Source organism: Cryptotermes secundus, unplaced genomic scaffold (genome assembly GCF_002891405.2).
Source record: "Cryptotermes secundus unplaced genomic scaffold, Csec_1.0 scaffold1362, whole genome shotgun sequence".
Lineage (NCBI taxonomy): Eukaryota > Metazoa > Arthropoda > Insecta > Blattodea > Kalotermitidae > Cryptotermes > Cryptotermes secundus.
The window spans coordinates 56,814-74,680 of NW_019743672.1; the positions used below are offsets into that span (position 1 = coordinate 56,814).

General features: G+C 38.1%; 1 protein-coding gene across 1 annotated transcript in view; it reads right to left on the reverse strand.

Moving 5' to 3' along the window:
- The window catches only part of LOC111874264 (acetyl-CoA carboxylase), a gene marked incomplete in the record, with an annotated part of 140,446 nt that overhangs the window by 31,436 nt on the left and 91,143 nt on the right, over positions 1–17,867 (reverse strand). The window contains 9 exon segments of the mRNA XM_033755395.1: positions 914–1,150; positions 4,133–4,313; positions 5,296–5,453; positions 6,314–6,605; positions 7,266–7,384; positions 8,754–8,957; positions 12,692–12,841; positions 12,925–13,013; positions 16,472–16,641. Of these exon segments, the coding sequence (XP_033611286.1) occupies positions 914–1,150; positions 4,133–4,313; positions 5,296–5,453; positions 6,314–6,605; positions 7,266–7,384; positions 8,754–8,957; positions 12,692–12,841; positions 12,925–13,013; positions 16,472–16,641 (1,600 nt within the window).

A 17,867-nucleotide genomic window follows, 5' to 3' on the forward strand; every position in this document is an offset into this window, starting at 1 on the left:
CGGAGCTGAAATCACAGTCCACCGAGTGGAGGGGTCTATCTTCCCCATGACCAAAAAAATTTTGACGATCTCAATCAAAGGTCAAACAAATGATCTTTGCTTATGATCACCAAGGAATCTTCATGACAGAGTTCCGTGCAGGAAAAGTGTCACAGCAGTTTATTATCGTGACTTTATGCAAAATCTGCGCAGAAAAATGCACAAAAACCGACCTCAGTTGCTCGAGGCTGGGCCGATCATTCTCCATGACAACGCTCGCCCGTACATCAGGAATGTCGTAACAGAAAAGCTGCACCAATACAGTTTGGAGGTGTTGCCTCATGCTCCCTACAGACCAGACATGAGTCCACCAGACTCCGACTTACACGCAAAGTTGAAACAACCTATGCAAGGCCATCGTTTTCCCTCTCTGGAAGAGCTTTCTGCTGCAGTTACCCGAGCCATTTGACATATAAACAAAGATGGTGCCCTGGATGGAATAATAAAAAGCTTCCCACACATTGGGACTAAGTCATTGAGAAGCAGGGGGACTATATTGAAGGACTGTAGAGATATATTAAAAAAAAAAACATGGACGTAAACAAAAAATTGTGTGCATTATTTCTGAAATGACCTACGTAAATAGCAAATGACAATAGCATTAACATCAACAGAGAAGGAGGTTCACACTTATTCAAAGCATGGAATCTCACTGACAGATTATTAAGGCTCTTTTACGGTCAATAAAACCCCTTACTAATCCAAACCCCATCTATAGTCAATCTACCAAGTGACAATATCAACCCAGAGACAGATACTTGGGAAAATATACAAAAACTGGAAAGATTATGTTAAAATAGGCCAAGTACCTGGAACCCTGGGAAGGATAATGACGATGATGAACATCATCATACTACATAAAGGGCAGTTATACCTTAGCAGCATCCATGATCACAGTTGGCACAAAGTTAAGGAATATATGATTACAGTCGGTACGCTTTGCTTGAGGATGTGAAAAGGCCACTTCCAACTCATCCATAGCTTCCAAAAGCACTCGTTCTGCCTCATTTTGCAGGTACTCAAAAGATGCTTCCTTAGTTATCAGATCCGAATGACGGATAATGGACCGGACAAAAAACCGACAGTCTGTAACCTCCTGGCCCTTGGCCACCTGAAAATCAAAACAAATAAGAGATAAATATGACACTGAAAGTAATTTTTAAACTAATTAGGAATTTATATTTGTTTTATAGTTAACCCTTTAGTTCGTCAGGTTTCTTGTCATTTTCTCAGCTAAAGTGAAGTCATACGAATTCTATTTTGGTACATGTTTGTCCATTATATATTGTAACATGTTGCGCGACTGAGAACCCCCCTCCTCTCCACAGTAACGTAGCGCTCCCCGCCACTCCCCTCCGCGGTGACGTCACGCGGTGACGTAACGCGCAACGCTAACGTAACCGTAATCAACGTCCTACTGTGACGTGGCACTCATTACGCCACAGGCAAGCACTGCAGCTATATAAGTGGATGCACAGTGCGTATCGATCAGTTCGAGTTCGAGTTCCAGTGTGGCTACCGCCGAAGACATTCCGAGTTATAAAGTAACAGCCAGCCGACTACAAGTTGGAGTATAGCAGCCGTCGCGGAAAGAAGATCCGGACGTGTGTGTAATTGTGTAATTGGGAGCGTGTGATACAGTGATACCTAGCTCCCCTACTGTCAACGTGTAGACTACTGAAGACAGAGTGAACTGATTTGCGCATAGGGTTATAAGTCGTGAAACCCCGCAACAGTGTTAACAGATTAATGCGATTAGGGTTATAAAGTGTGAAACCCCGCAACTGTGTGATAATTAAGTGTAGCCGTTATTTGTAGATTGTTAAATAAACCAATTAACCATCTCTACGGCGTCTTCAGTAACGTAAGCACGTTACAATATATTATTTCATATGAAGCTCAAATTTAACTCCATTAATTTTCTCAAAAAGAAACCCATCATACGAAGAATTTGTGCATGACATAAAATACTGTGGCATTTAGACCCACTGACAGGTAATGACCACAAAATAAGCAGCTATATAATAGCCGTTGCTCTGTAAATGACTGTTGCTGGGTTATGGTTGCAACAGACATGAACACAACAATAGAAGAGCTGTTAGGAGCAGTGTTCTCTGTGCAGTTCATACCAAGGTTACATGAGGGCCAGCTGCCAGGAGACTGCATATAATAATGACTGAAGTGAAAGCCTTCAAATATTTATTAGAAACTAATCCCCATTCAAAAGTGAACAATTAAGTGCTAACATTAAACCGACCTTCCACAAAGCACTAATTAGATCAGTAATAACTTATGCCTGCAAAATGTCAAATTACACAACATGAAATTCTGTACCCCAACCTGAACACACTATACATTTCTCCAGAATGAATATAAGGCTAACATTTCCATTTCTATTTTCTAACAAAAATGGACATATTTTCACTCATTAATTTTTATGATGTGGAACTTACAACAAGCAGTACAAACAGTATTTTTACACGTTAATTTCTATCATCCATCCATGGCATTATTGCAATGTCACATGTGCGCAGAACAGCAGACCAAATGCTACATTTATGCAGTTCCATTATCCCTGAGATGAAATACAGCTACAAGACTGTAAAAGTGAGGGATTTAAAATAAACTATTATTTGTAAATTTAAATATGTAAACCAACCCCAAATTACCAGAATATTTAAAATTCCTCGCCCAAACAACAAACGTGACAGGACAATGATTACGTGGTAAGTTTGTGGACTGTGGTTTTATAGCATCATATTACAAGGTATTCACATACACTTACACAGATCCACATCAGCCCTCAAAATATTTGCTGTTGGCCACTATGCAAGTCTGCCAACATTGATATAGCTGCCGAAAACATTGCTGAAACACACTGACAGGAAATTCCCATATGGCATCTCTTGTGGCACTGACAACCTCCTCAGATGACTGCAATCTATGACCACCTAGCTTTGCTTTCAAGCAGTTAAAGAGAAAGAAATCACATGGTGCGAAATCAGGTAAGTACGGAGGGTGTGGCAAAATGGTGAACTATTGCCTTCCCAGTTCCTCTTGGACAAGAACAGAACAATGTGCAAGGGCACTGTCGTGTTGCAAGAGCCAATTCTTCCCATGCCAAAGCTTAGGACACTTACGACGAATTGAATCACATAGACGGATAAGGATCTCCTTGTACTTGTCCTTGTTTACAGTTGCTACATGTGGGATAAATTCCGCGTGAACAATTCCCAACAAGTCGAAAAATAGTTCAAGCATCACCTTGCCTTTTGACCTGTCCTGTCGCAGTTTCTTCTTTCTTGGCGATGATGACGATTTCTGGGTGGCCGATTGTCGCTTCAGTTGCGGATCATAAAGAAAATACCATGTTTCGTCTCCTGTAATCATCCGGTTGAGAAACGTCTCATCTTCATCAGCACTACTGATCAGAACACCGCAAATGGTCATGCAATCGTCATGTTGGCCTTACATCAGGACGCGTGGAACACAGTGCTCGGTAACACGCAACACGTTCAGGCCACCAATGAGAATTTTGTGGCATGTACCATGGCTTATCCCAACTGCTGCTGCGATATCTATCGATTGGGAGCAGTTGGCACGCACCAACATTGCAATTTCTTCGATCTTGTGTTCAGTTCTGACCACTTTTGGCCAACCACTATGGTCATCATCCTCCAAACTCCTCCCCTGCGCAAAACGTTGGTACCAGTTAAACACGGCATTGCAGCCCAAGGATGCTTCGCCATACACTTGCTTCATCATGTTAAATGTTTCGCTAGGGCATCTGCCTAGCTTTTGGCAGAACTTGATGTTTGCCCATTGTTCAAATGGCCACATTTTTTATTTCCACCACTCCCATTTAACTGCACTTCACAATAGAGGCCGTAGTTCTGCTTATACTGTTTGCACACAACTGCCTCTGGCCGTGACAAGAGATGAAGTGACAGGGCATCATATCATGACTCAAACTATCAGCCGTAGTGCAGTGCAATGATGCTTTGCAGCCAGTACACGAACTTAGTGACTATGGTAGTAGTTTCTTCAGGGGAATAATATATATAATAATATATGCCTGCACATAAAACATTACCTTGGCTTTGCCTAGATAAACATGCATTTTCTGGTTTGAGGTAGGCAGAGCTTCAAGATCATATGTGCGCATCCTATTGAGCTCCAGTTGGAATGCCATGGCTGGTTCAAGGTGCCTGTAGATTCGATCTTCAGTGAAGTTGTCTCGTCTTCGGTACGTGAAGAATTTTGGGAACTGGCGCCTGAAAGAAAATCACAGTTTATAAATCTTCATTCTTAGTTACACAACAATGCCATTCTTAGTGGATAGGTTACACAGTATCAAATGCTAGGGTGATTTGTGAATGATGTATTACAAAGAATATGGAAGGAAGCAATCTTTGTTTGCTCTGAGGTATTATTCTGACTGAAGAAAACAACAAAAGAACTTCAGCTGGCTTCTGTGTCTATATTTAAACTTGGGACCTTCAAAATATGGAGTAGAAATGCCAAGCACTCAAGCGCAACATTCTAATATGTGCTTGTTTATTAATTAAGTTTATTAATTAAGTTAATTAAGTTATGATAATTTTTATATTTCTATATGTACCTTGGTGATTACAAATTCTTGTTTTATTTTGCTTCAACTGATGAACAAGTACTAAGCACTACCAAATACCTACATAAAAGCTGAATATGTGAATTATCCTGTTGTTCCAGTAATAGAAATTTATATATCACAACATAATGCCAGAGTAAGCCTTAGCACATACAAGAATCCAAAATGAAGCACTTACTATAAGGAATAATGAAGATTTTAATCAACTGAAAGGCACTTCATGAGATGAATAATTCATTACACTACAAGTGCATTTATGATCAAATCAATCAATTGTATTCACTTCGGTTATGGACAAAAATAAAGTTCAATTTGAAATACAAAAAATTACATTTCATGTACTGTCCAACATGTCTGAAGCCTTATGACATTTTCAGAGGCACCTATTTATGAGTTTTACATATCTTATACAAACACTTTAAAAAGTTTAAGTAGTTTTTAATCTCTTGTAAATTATAGTGGATTCGCGATATATAACAAACAGACTGTTTGTATTAGTGAACATACTCATAATTCATATAAATTATGATAAATTCTTTGCTCATACTAAACCTGTGTCTAAAAATCTTATAAGCAATGGAAATTAATTATTTTTACTTCCATTACAGTTCAATTTCAGTTCTCACCTCACAAGTACAGCAAATGTAACCCGCCTAATGCCCCTGTTAGCAAGTTCTTCCCGATTACTATTGCAGAAGCCCCCAAACATTCGGCTCAATGTAGAATCGTCTGTGTCTCCATTATCCTTTATACCCACACTCAAGATATAGATGGGTTCAGATTGCTGTCAAAAAGAATCACCAATAAGTAGTTACAGTGAAATCATAACTCAACAACAGTAACAGATTTAGCATATTCAAATAATACTATACTTTATAACTTTGAACAGTTCAGTATTTCTCATGATCCAACATTTCCCACTTCATCTTGATTTACATATACACTTGGAAGCAACGGGAAGTTCCACTAGTCATCTGCTAAACAATAACTGTAAAGTCTAATTGTAATGATACTGCATTTTATTATACAGAATTGGATCTCAGGTGAGATCTGTGTATAGATTTTTCTGCTTAAACTTTGAAATTTTTATGTCTACAAAACATAGAACTTTTGAATTTGAAGAATACCAGGTCCCCATGTTTTGCAATGCTTGGACTGAAAATAGTTTGGATGTCTGCAGAATTACTGATCTTCATCACATATCAAGGCCCTTTAAGGTATACACATCAACTCTCAAAAGTAATCCAGTCTGTAAAAACTGACAAGTGGGTTTAGATTTGTATGTCAAAAGAATAAATTCAGAAAGGAGTTATTTTTCAGTGACCCTGTACATCTCATTTAAATGTACAGCTTCCATTCAAAATTATATTTTTTTATAGTGTGTATATTTAAATACATATGAGGAAAGAACATCTCCACTGTTCACTAGTTCTGTCAACTACAGATTTGTATCTGCAAAAAAAATGAACAGCAAGACTCTTTAACACCAAGAACTGACTTGGAAATGCAATATGCTCCAAACTAGTGTTACCTCAGCTCACTCCTTTACTCTGTCCTTTGGAAACATCTTTCAGCTCCACTGATTTATAGTCAGTTTCATCTTGTTTCAGAATTTTATACACTTTCACTGGCCAAATTTAGTACCTTCTGCAATTCATCTGCATTTGCTCTCCCATCTCCTACAGACATGCTGATGTTAATACTTGTGCTGAGACGAGATTCACTGCCACTCTCCACTGCTTCCAGCACTTTGGGAGACACAACAGCTGGTGATGACAGGTCTTCCAATAGATCCAGCATCTCATCTGCATATTGCTCAAATTGTGAGAATGATTCAAATGCAGCCATACATCCAGTGCGTTGGCAGTTGGTAAGTGTGAGAGAGGATTCAGACAGTTCGCTTGAAGCTTCTGCTCTTCTTTTATTATGTGGAATCCTGTGTTACAGTAACTCTAGTTAGCAAACTAAGACCCAGGTATCTATATCAGAGCCATGTTTAGACAAAAACATTTACTACAAAAACAATCATAATGCAGTACTTAATCAACCCAGTTAAATTTCTGGCAGTAGAACCAAATGATTCAGCACTGCTAATACCAAAGATTGTCATTGGACACAGTCCTGAGCCAATTCCATCCATCTACCATCTGCGCAAGCCATATATTTTCCATCAGACCCATCATAAGTGCTTAACCCATATACATGATTTTTGGTCTGGTGTACAGAGGAAATGCCTAGGTGTATTAGTGTTCTGTAAGATACACCTAAAATTTGGCAGCTCAGTATAGCAACCACCTGTCAAAGACTTGATATATTTTGTAAACATGTTTCATTTTTTTAAATCATAACTAACTACTGGCAAATAATGTAAATAAATGGTGCCCCAAGATTCTGGAACCAATGTAAACCTGTGTTCAAACTGTAGTTGTGAAGACAAATGTAAAAAATAAAGGAAAAATAATAATGAAAATGTAGAATACAAGTCCTAGCCACAAGTGAAACTGGTGTGACCCATAAAATGGCTGTTCCCATTCTGAGAATGTTACTATTCACTCTTTATAGAACCAAGTTTCTTATTTGACGAGCTATGCGTTACCTATTTGGATGTGATGATGGTAGCAAGAACTGGAAATGTATGACACTGATTTCTCCAGAGAGTTCAAGCAGTTGGAGACATGTCAGTTCATATGAGATGTATGCTCGCCTGACATATACCTGAAAATAATATGGTAAAATTTATTCAGTGTAAAAACTTGTTAATACAGATAGGATGTGGATCAGACTGTAGATGCAAATGAATTGCAAGGAAAATAATTTTTAAGTGGAAATACATAATGTATTCTAATCTACAATTAGAAATTTTCAGCACGTTTCAGAATTCTTGTTGTAGTTTGCACAGTGAGTTTGGCTCTCACAATACTCATGTAACATGTACAAAATAAACATAAATAGATACCTTATGGTTTTCAAGTCCTTATAAAGAAATGCTCTTTGATAATGGGAACCTGACAGCTCAGCTCTGTTTTGCAGTATCTAAGTAGTTCTTGTTAGGTTCCCACATACAGGAGAGTCTGCTTCACCAGATATCATGCATGTGACCATTACTGCCCGTATGTTTAACAATTTGAGAATGTTTGAGAATGGTTACTCATTCTCTTTGCACCAGATATATTGCAGTTTTGAATTTCTGGCTAGATCTGAACGTGTAAGAGTAGAAACTACTAATGGAGGTGACGGGGAAAAAAGACATTAAACAAAAACAGGATACAAGGAGATATAAAGCATGTAATTATACTGTAATAAGGTATCATGGATGTGCGTTCTGTCAAGGAAGAATAGACGGGACTAGAACTCTGACCCCTCAGCCATCCAACCCCTAGCCACTCACTATACTGATTGTGCCATTCCAGATTGTGGTAAGTTAACAGACATACGGTAAAGGTAAAGTTATACTTGGGTTTAAGTAATTAACCGCCAAGTTATGAAGACACATGGGGGGGGAGTGGACATATGGTTCAACCATTCTTAACCTTAGTTACTAGATGGAGGTGAGTGGTTAGCTTCTGCCACTGTCAATTTGCCCTGCAAGCCTGTCTGAACTTTATGGAGAAGAGAAAGATCTCTTGCCTTGTTAGGAATCAAACCCAATCTCCAAGGTCATCCAGCCCATGACCTAATTGCTGCAATGACTGAGCTATCTCAGCTCCTAACAAACCTAAAGTAATATTAAAATAAAAACACTAAAGCACAGGAAAAGCTGAATATTATTGACTGAAGTGCAGTTCAGAACTGATCCATAAAGATGCAGTTAATTTACAAAAATATATATGTTATGTGCAATAAAATTAATATTTTTTAGCAGTTTTGTACTTGAATGGAAGTTGCATGAATGTAATACACAACTGATGTGTTCCTGAAATCAATAACTTTTTGATATAGGATTATAATCTTCATTACAACTCAGGTACCTTAAAACACAGTGGTTCAGCCTGTTCTGACACATTTGTGTTATATTAAGACTGCACTGCAAATCAAACCTTTAGGCAGATTAAAAAGACAAGTAAAAATTATATTGCCTGCTCACCTCAAGTGCAGCATTGCATACAGCCTTATTGGAATGATAAAAGAAGTCATGAAGGATGTCGAAGATGGATGTTTCTGACATGATAAGCTTCTGAAGATTCTCTGGATGAAAGTCATGACCATACATGTCTACTGCTGAGAGGAAGATAGATTCCATCTGGTTATGACGAAGCTCATATGCTGGTTGGTGAGCTGCTATCAGAACCTAATGCCCAACATAACAAGTATTAACATAGAATGTCTAAGCAAGTTTTATTAATATCCCTTATAATTATAAAGTCTTTTTCATACATTCGTTACATGAAGTACAGGAAATGCAAGCACATCTGTTTCACTTACCATCCACATGTTCCATCTCCCACATCATATAATGAATATTCATAGCATTTGAGCATGTAACTACATGATTTAACAATCCAGCAGCCACTGTGATTCAGTCTGTTTTGTGGTCGCAATTTTGTAGGCACATGGATGATGAAGTGTTGACAGAGAGCATAAACAACTAAATTTTTAGTTTATACAAGGGTTGGAACTTTAATAGTGGCAAAACTGCTGTAGAGACACCATGCAATGGAACCAAACAATATCGCTTATACCACACGTTAGTTACATACCTACCTTACCTCAGAGCAAATGGACTCTCCCTTCCCACATCACGCGCATGTGCAGTGACGAGAAGAACAGAGCCTCGTGTTAGCTGGCGGTCTAATGTAGTGGTGTCATGATGTTTTCGAAACAGGAACAACAGAGTTGGATAAAGCTGGAATGTGCCAGAGGCCATACAGCATGACAGTGTCATCACGGTTTTCAAAAGGCTTGCGGGGAATCTGCATTGCCTTACAGAACAGTGGCAAGGGGGATAAAAGCCTTCAGTGAGGGACACCAAAATGTGGCAGACATGTGTCGGTCAGGTTGTCCTAGTGTCAGTGAAGAAGAAGAAGTGTGTGCTCTTTCCATGTCACTGGAGAGTGATCAATGCCATACAATTTGTGAGCTGGCCCGAGACAGGATTAGCACATATGACTGTGCTTCACATTCTGAAGGAACGCCTGGGCATGAGAAAGATTGCATCATGATGGGTTCTGCATGATTTGACAGAAATGCAGAAATGGTTACGATACGACGCTGCTCATAACCACTTTGAGCACTATGAGCGTGAAGGAGAGGCTTTCTTACACTGTATCATTATGCTGGATGAGACATGGACCAAATCGTACGAGCCTCAAATGAAACGCCAATCGAGCGAATAGCATCATTATGGGTCACAACGAAAATCAAAAGTTCGTCAGAACCCCAGGAATGTGAAAGTTATGGTGATTCTCATGTACAACTGTGATGGTGTTATCCTAATGCATACCATTCCCTGACAGCAGACTGTCAATGCACAGTACTACTGTTCATTTTTGGAACACAACCTGTGACCAGCTTTGAGAAAGAAACAGTGATACTTTCTGCAGAACCCACCCATCATTTTTCAGGACAATGCTCGGTCGCATGCAGGGCAAGCTGTGGCTGATTTGTTTGATCAATGTGGCTGGGAAGTGCTGTACCATCCACCATACTCCCTGAACTTATGCCCTTGTGACTTCGACTTGATTCCTATGATAAAGGAACCACTTCATGGCATTCACTTCAGAACTGTTCCAGAGATTCTTCAGGCAGTAGACCGCTCCATTCGAACTACCAGCACAACAGGCGCTGCTAAAGGTATCCTATGACTTCCACATCGCTGGCAATGGGTCGTACACGATGCTGGCGACTACACTGAAGGACAGTAAAACTTAGAAACATTCATCTATTTTGTATAGTTGTAAATAAATAGTTGCCACTATTAAAGTTCCAACCCTCGTATGTGAATATACTTCCAGTTTACTTAACAAAGCTGTAAGTAATTCAGTATTTGTTAAATGATAATAGCGGGCCAAGAAATCATAACGGACAATATTAAGAATCTCCCTAATCAAGTTACATAGGAGGCATAACATCAGTCACCTTGAAGAGAGACGACAGGGGTTACTGACACGAACCGTATGGTTTATGTGTTTTAATTTTTAACAAAGTTTTAAAACTTTAAAACAACTTTAAATATTTCTATAACCAGAAAGGCTGCTGTGACTGATAGATGGAACATTGTGTACTTGGACATTACATGTGTATTTGATATGACAACTGTTGTGATAGTGGTTTCTTGTCTCTGAAGATGATCCAAATGGATCGAAACATGTAAGGCTAGTGAATCATCAAGTGAGAAAAATGAAATAATCACATTGGATGGACTTGTCTTTCGTAATTGGAATAGAAATGTTTTGTGGTAAAACCCTGAGACCGCTACATGTTGACCTGATTTTATGATGGTAGAAAAACTATAGCATGGGGTGCCCACATATCAGAATCTTCTCACATGAGATAGGTCGTGTAGTCATGACCTTAGTAATGTCTTACAGAGCTTGTGCTCATTATTCAGTATGTGATGTATATTAGGTTATTCTTATGACGGTATATGTATGGGCTGCTCCCTGCATTGATGCTGTTGCTATGTTGTAGTGGTTCAGTCTAGACTACTTGTCTAGACTGTCTTTTATCTACAATAAATAGGACAGTGTTTTTGGATAAAGACAGGATGATGGATAATGTCAAGAAACATAATATTTGAAGCAAAATACAATTTACGCATCCATGTAGTGTATTTTTTGTGGTTCATTTGATAATGCTGTCAGTATATAGACCAGAAAGTATTAGATGGTACAATGACAGGTGAATAATGAATTGGAAAGGATCTGGGAGAAAGAACTCATGGCCCAGATGACGTACTACCCCAGTATCTGCCTTGGGAGACCCATAAAAATCACAAAAAAGTCTCGATCATAAGTCACTATCCTGAGCAAGAATTGAACTAAGCACATCCCAGACAAATCAAAAGTATACCGACCTGCTCAGGAGATGAAGTGTAAAATGAGTTAATTAGCTTTGTGAACAATGACTCTATGCAGTAGAGCATCTGTGCTATTTCTATCAACAGCAGATTTCTACCTGCAATGACAGTCAAGTTCAATGACAAATGCAAATTGCACAGAATGCATCTCTCTATATACTCTGACCACAATTCTCTGCCATTATTCTGTTATTATTATCATCCATATGGCTATCAGGAATTGTACTTATGTGAAAGCCCAGAACACTTTCGCAGATGTCATTATGCTATTATTGGTATCCAACCAGCTCTCTTCAACCTTCCTTCTGTGAAAGCTCATAGCATTTTGGCACATATCATTACACTGTTCTTGGTACCATCCAAAGGTGTCTGGAATTTTTCTTCTGTGAAAGCTTAGAACACTTTGGTAAAATCTCAAATTGCAGAACAGAGCCTGAGATCTAACATACACTTGAAGAGTTCTACTTTCTGGGCTATACTGCTGTGTAGTTCATTGAAAGTTAACCAGTGTTTCAGAGGAACATGTCACTTAAATCTTCATGGTTAAAGAGAAAGCCATGCAAGAAATCAACAGGAAGCAGGCAGCAAGCAAAACTTTACTTGCTGCTTGGAGGTGAATGTTCCTCCAAAATGTCAGTTGACTTTCAATGGGGTAAAAGGTGAACCGTTATTTACCCGGACTGTAACCAGTCCGAAATTTCAGGAGAGGGAAAGGGGGAGGAGTTCATTCACTTGTTGTTGTGGGAAATACACGCACAATTCGAGAGCTATGCTGACTGAGTTTAACAATTACAATATATATAATAACGAAATAAATATACATTTAACAATAATGAAGGAAATAAAACATATGATATGAATACAAGAAATGATATTACAAGAAACCTAGCATGACCCACCCCGGTCATTCGAGCCAATACCTTTCTCATGGGGCACCGCCCATTTAATTTCACAAAGCAAGAAAAGAAAAAAAAATAATAATACTCACATGTGTATACGNTACATACTTGTCTGGCTCGGAGGGCTACTCTAGAATGTTCACTCCTGTTGAGGGATGTCAGCTCATTCAGAGTTGTTGCAAGTTCATCTGTAAGGCCTGGTTCATTGGACCACAGGTGATCAATTAGCATTGTGACCAACATGTTCTTCTTGGCAACCTGTGCATAACAACTGGATGTTAACTGTTTCAAAAACAAGCAACATCATAGGCAGAAATGAAGGACACAGAAATTCCTTTTACCTGAGCATGGGAGAAGATTGTTGCCGTAACTGCTGCCATGTCATCCTTATTTCTTTCTCTTATTGCTGTCACACACTTGTCATAACTACCTGTAAGCATAACATAAATTAGCAGTCTGTAGCACTGTCACTACATATATTTATTGGACATGTGTCAGAATAACTTTTCTGAGATAAGATCAAGACAAGAGTGTTCAAATATTTTGAGAATGAAGAGTTATCCCTACCAAGCCAATTTCTTTCACTGTAATCACAATTTTTATCACTTTCTCATATCCACTACACTACATCCCCGCCTTATTTCATTCATTCATTCATTGCTAAAGGAGGTGGGTTTCCCCATGCACTTAGACCAGTTACTGGTCCATTGTACATCCTCCTTAAATTTCTACTGTCTCCATACCCTACTGGTACTGGTGCCCTTTATCAGCCCCTTTCTGCCAGCAAGGTCGGCCCTCTACTGGCAGTGGTATCTGATAATTAGTCCCTTTCTGTCAGCGAGGTCGGTCCTCATCTGGCAGTGGTACCTAATACTTTACCCATTTACCGGAGGCATTGGAAACTACTTGGGCGGGAAAATGTGCCTAATTTAGCTCAGAGGTCTCCTAGAGACATGAGGTTCTTTTACGTGCCGTAAATCTACAACACAGGACCCACGGCTGGAGGACATGTTCCCTGAATTTTTTCCGCCCTTAAAAATTCCATGACCTCCTCCGGGTTTGAACCCGCGTACCTTGAGTCATGAGGTGGGAACGTTACCCCTAGACTACGGAGGCCGCTCCCCGCCTTATTTACTTACTCCTGTTGATATCACATGAAAAATTGTCATAATCATGGCATTCAAAAAACTAAATATAGAACCATGTCCTTTATCCCTGTGGGTAGAAACAGATTGAGAAACTTTAAGTGGTCAAGAAGTTGATTTATAGTAGCAGATTAGTCCAGTGAACAGTGTGCTTAAGTGCTCCTGCACTAAGCAAAAGCAGTTATCTAAAAATTCTCAGTTTAAGACTGAAAAATCAATGTCTAAATCAAATCTGAGATTATTTTGGTTCAATCTAAAAAATGTGGGCCTTTCATATGCACAGCATAATACAATGCATACAATGCTTTAATCTGTTTGTTCATTTAACAACGGTTTTCCAGCCATACAGGTTATACATCTTACAATGAAATAATGATTGTGAATGATGGATCATAAAGGGTTTATTAGGAATCAGTAAATGGCCCAAGGTGATATCTCAGAAATTGCCTAAGGGGACTAGAAAAAATTCAGATAGGATGCCAGTCTCCAGGCCAACACCTGAACTTTAGGTCTCCTGAATATGAAGCAGATGTAGTAAACACTAAAATGATCAATGGCATCAATGCAGCAATGAAAGTTAACTTTAAGGTTCTGTTTGCGTTTGAAACTGAAGTCAGCCACAAAAGAGCATGCCATGCATTTTTAATTTATAAGCACAATACTGATTATCTCGTTTCTGTTAACAGTTGAAACTATACTTCATTTGGTAAGCAAATGGGACCAGTTGTTGCTTCACAACATACCGTTTAACCACTGTTTTCACCCACTCATCAAGTAACATAAATACACTTACAGCAACACTAAAGCAACAATTAGTGGCACAGCATCAACAAAAAAATTGCTTCCATTGCAATTAAAATAACTACATGAGAATGATCATGCAAAGCATTTGTGCATTTGGTGGCTGCAGATTTATTTTGAATGCATATTTATGCATGCATAAGCTGGGATCAGTCTTGACTGGAGATATAATTTATTCAAGCATAAATATGCATTACACTTCAGTAGGTCTCCCTTTACAACCATATACACTCAACTCTCGATTATCCGGGGGCGGATAAACCAGTCTGCGGCTTAATCGGGGCTTTTTTGTGGCTTATACGTTGTTTAATATTCATTCGCTTTAGTTTCACATGGTGAGTTGTAACACTATTTTTGCACTAGTGTGAACCGAGCTCTGCATTTTTTGGTCCCGTTATGCTACCACAGTGTTCTAGGATAGGGGTTAAAGAATGCAATGATTTGTGGAAAATTTCAAAGACAGATACACTGCCCCAGTTAGTCTCTTTGTATCGATCTTCAAGTGCGTTAGCGTGTTGTGTTAAGTATTCAACAGAAACTCGTGTGAGTCTGGCTTCGAAATGTTAAGCAGTGACGAAACCGTAAGTTCAGTGGGGGTGCAGCAAGAAGAGCGGGAAGAAAGTGAGAATGAGAAAGAGGTGGACAGTGCTGCTAGTAAGAAAATATCACATGGTGCTGCTCTTAATCATTTGGAATCCTTACTAGACTATCTTGAGAGTGAAGAGAACAGTTTATTAAGTGACAAGCTAATATTACGTAGGCTTCGTACAGATATCCGTAAAAAGGAAAATGCTGCGAAAAAGCAAACGACAATATTAAATTTTCTTAAGTGTTAAGTGTGAATATTCGTAAACAGTGTTGGATGTTGCTGAACACTGTGATTGAAATAACTAATTCATGCTTCAGTGTAATGTAAAAAAAGTATTAAATAGGCCATGAGATGACATAAAAATGAGGTTGAATAAATTTAAATACAGGTAGGCCTATAGTATTATGAAGGTACAGTATTACAGTACTACTCTGAATAAAATTTGTCTTAACCGGGTTTTCAATTAATCGTGATTTCCATCCCTACCATTATCCCAGATAATCAAGAGTTGAGTGTATTTATTTATGTCATATGTATGAATTGTGTTCACTACCTTACAAAGATGCACACTTTGTGTAAATATTTAAGAAATTTATCTGCAATATATTGTTTTAGTGCTGCAGTTAGCATGTTTATATCGCCTGATGATCAAAAAGTGAGCTGAAACTCACTGGTTTAAAAGGTACACTGCAATACATAACAAACCCACTTTGTGTGATGGCAGAAAAACCATTTTATTATCAATCTAGTATTGACTGCTATGCTTTAATTAGTAGAAATGAACTAACCAAACTTACTAACTACATGGAGCAGAGTTCTTGTTGAAAAGCTAACAGTCTTTCAAATAGCTAAGAATGACCCCACTTTTCACAGAACCAGACAATTCATTGCCACGTTCACAACAGGTTCATTTTAACATTACCCTCCCACCTACATCTAGTTCTCTCAAGTTATGTCTCCTTCCCTTAAGGTTTTTCCTCCTTCATTTTATCATCCATTTAATACTATTAGCATAAATTTAGTAAATCACACAAATTTAAATCCAAAGTACTGTTATAAATAACAAACCAACCACACCCAAAACACAATCATAGCTCTGAATAAGCTATATGCATACATCCAAAAGTGTGAAATGAATTTCAGTGTAATGAAATCTGTTAAAAGAACTTGAAAATAAGCCTTATCCTCAACTACCTTAAAAATATATCTAAAAAAAAAGTTTAATTCAAGAAATTCATACTTGAAACTTTAATACAATTTGACTTTCAAGTACTTCATCTATGAAATATGTCTAAGACAGATAGAGTAAATTTATTGATCCACTTGACACTAGTGTTCAGGGAGTTACAGCACCTTGTTGGAACTGGCTCTCCACTGCATAATACTGTCGGAGGAGTTCATGGACTGCAGACTTCATGCGGCCACGAATGCCATTACGATATCGCTGCACTAGTTGTACAATGCTCTGTGTTGTTAAAAAAAAGACATCCCGGTCTGCTCTCTTCTGAAGTGTAGCAGCATGACTAGAAACAAAGAGCATGCACATGCCTACAATGTAACTAGGTTGTTTATTTAATGATGATGAGTCAAATGAGAATATTATATAGTGCTCCATGAACACAGCAAAATGAATATGTAAGATAAATAGGAAATATTATGGAATCAGCAATACTCCATTTTAAAGTATGAAATATTAGAAAATAAAAACCAAGTTATAATATTAAAAATTCAGGATAACTAGTATAATCAATAAAATCTGAGCTTTTCACAGCAGTGAAGATTCATCCTGTGGCCATCTAGGTTATGACATGGTGTCACCTGATACATTTTAGAGGAATAGTGTGTACCAGCTTTATGGAGCCCTGAAGCTAACAGGAATAAAATATGTGATTACATAATTTAATTATCAAATTTATCCATAATTTCCAGTAGAGAATATCCCACTATCTGCCAGTTGAATTGCATAGCTTCAAAATTCTGTTTACTGCCATGTTCATAAAGTACAAAAACAAACGTTTCAAACAAAATTTGTACCAATATTTACATACAACTCCATATCTTACAACTCCATAAAAATTTCACAGTGATTCAATAAATACAGATACCAAACTGAAAGCTAAGTGAAGATTTCACATGGTAGCCCTTTATTACATTCTATAAAAGTATGACCTTAAAGAATGAATATATGTATAATGCATAACAAACCAGTTAACTGCAGAGCTGTGTACAAAAGTCAATATTTCAATATTACAATATTACAATACCACTTTCCTTTCTTCTGAACATTTGAAATTTACATCTCTCTATAGAGTTATGTTAGAGTTTGAATTTGTATTGCATGCAGATATATATATACATATACAGGATGTGCCAGGAGGAATGGACCAAACTTCGGGAGGGTGTTCCTTATGTTAAAGTATGCCGATATAACCCAAAACACCTATGTCCAAAGTTGAACGGTTACGGAGATAATGGCCAGAGAAGTGTCAAACTTTGACTGGCGTTGCACACTTGTTGATTACAAAATACATATTAAAACTGGCAGGAATATGTGGATTCTGTAACGTTAATATTTTGACGTGGTCATTTAAATTCCGCGGCCGCAGCTCCTGCGGTAATATATTCAGCCGGCCATTTAAATTTTGCTCGAAAATTATTTATTCATCATTGTTCTTAAATTCTATGAGATAGGAACATGAAACTTTCACTAAAATGATCTTAAAAGGTGGTTTTATAACCTTACCTTATA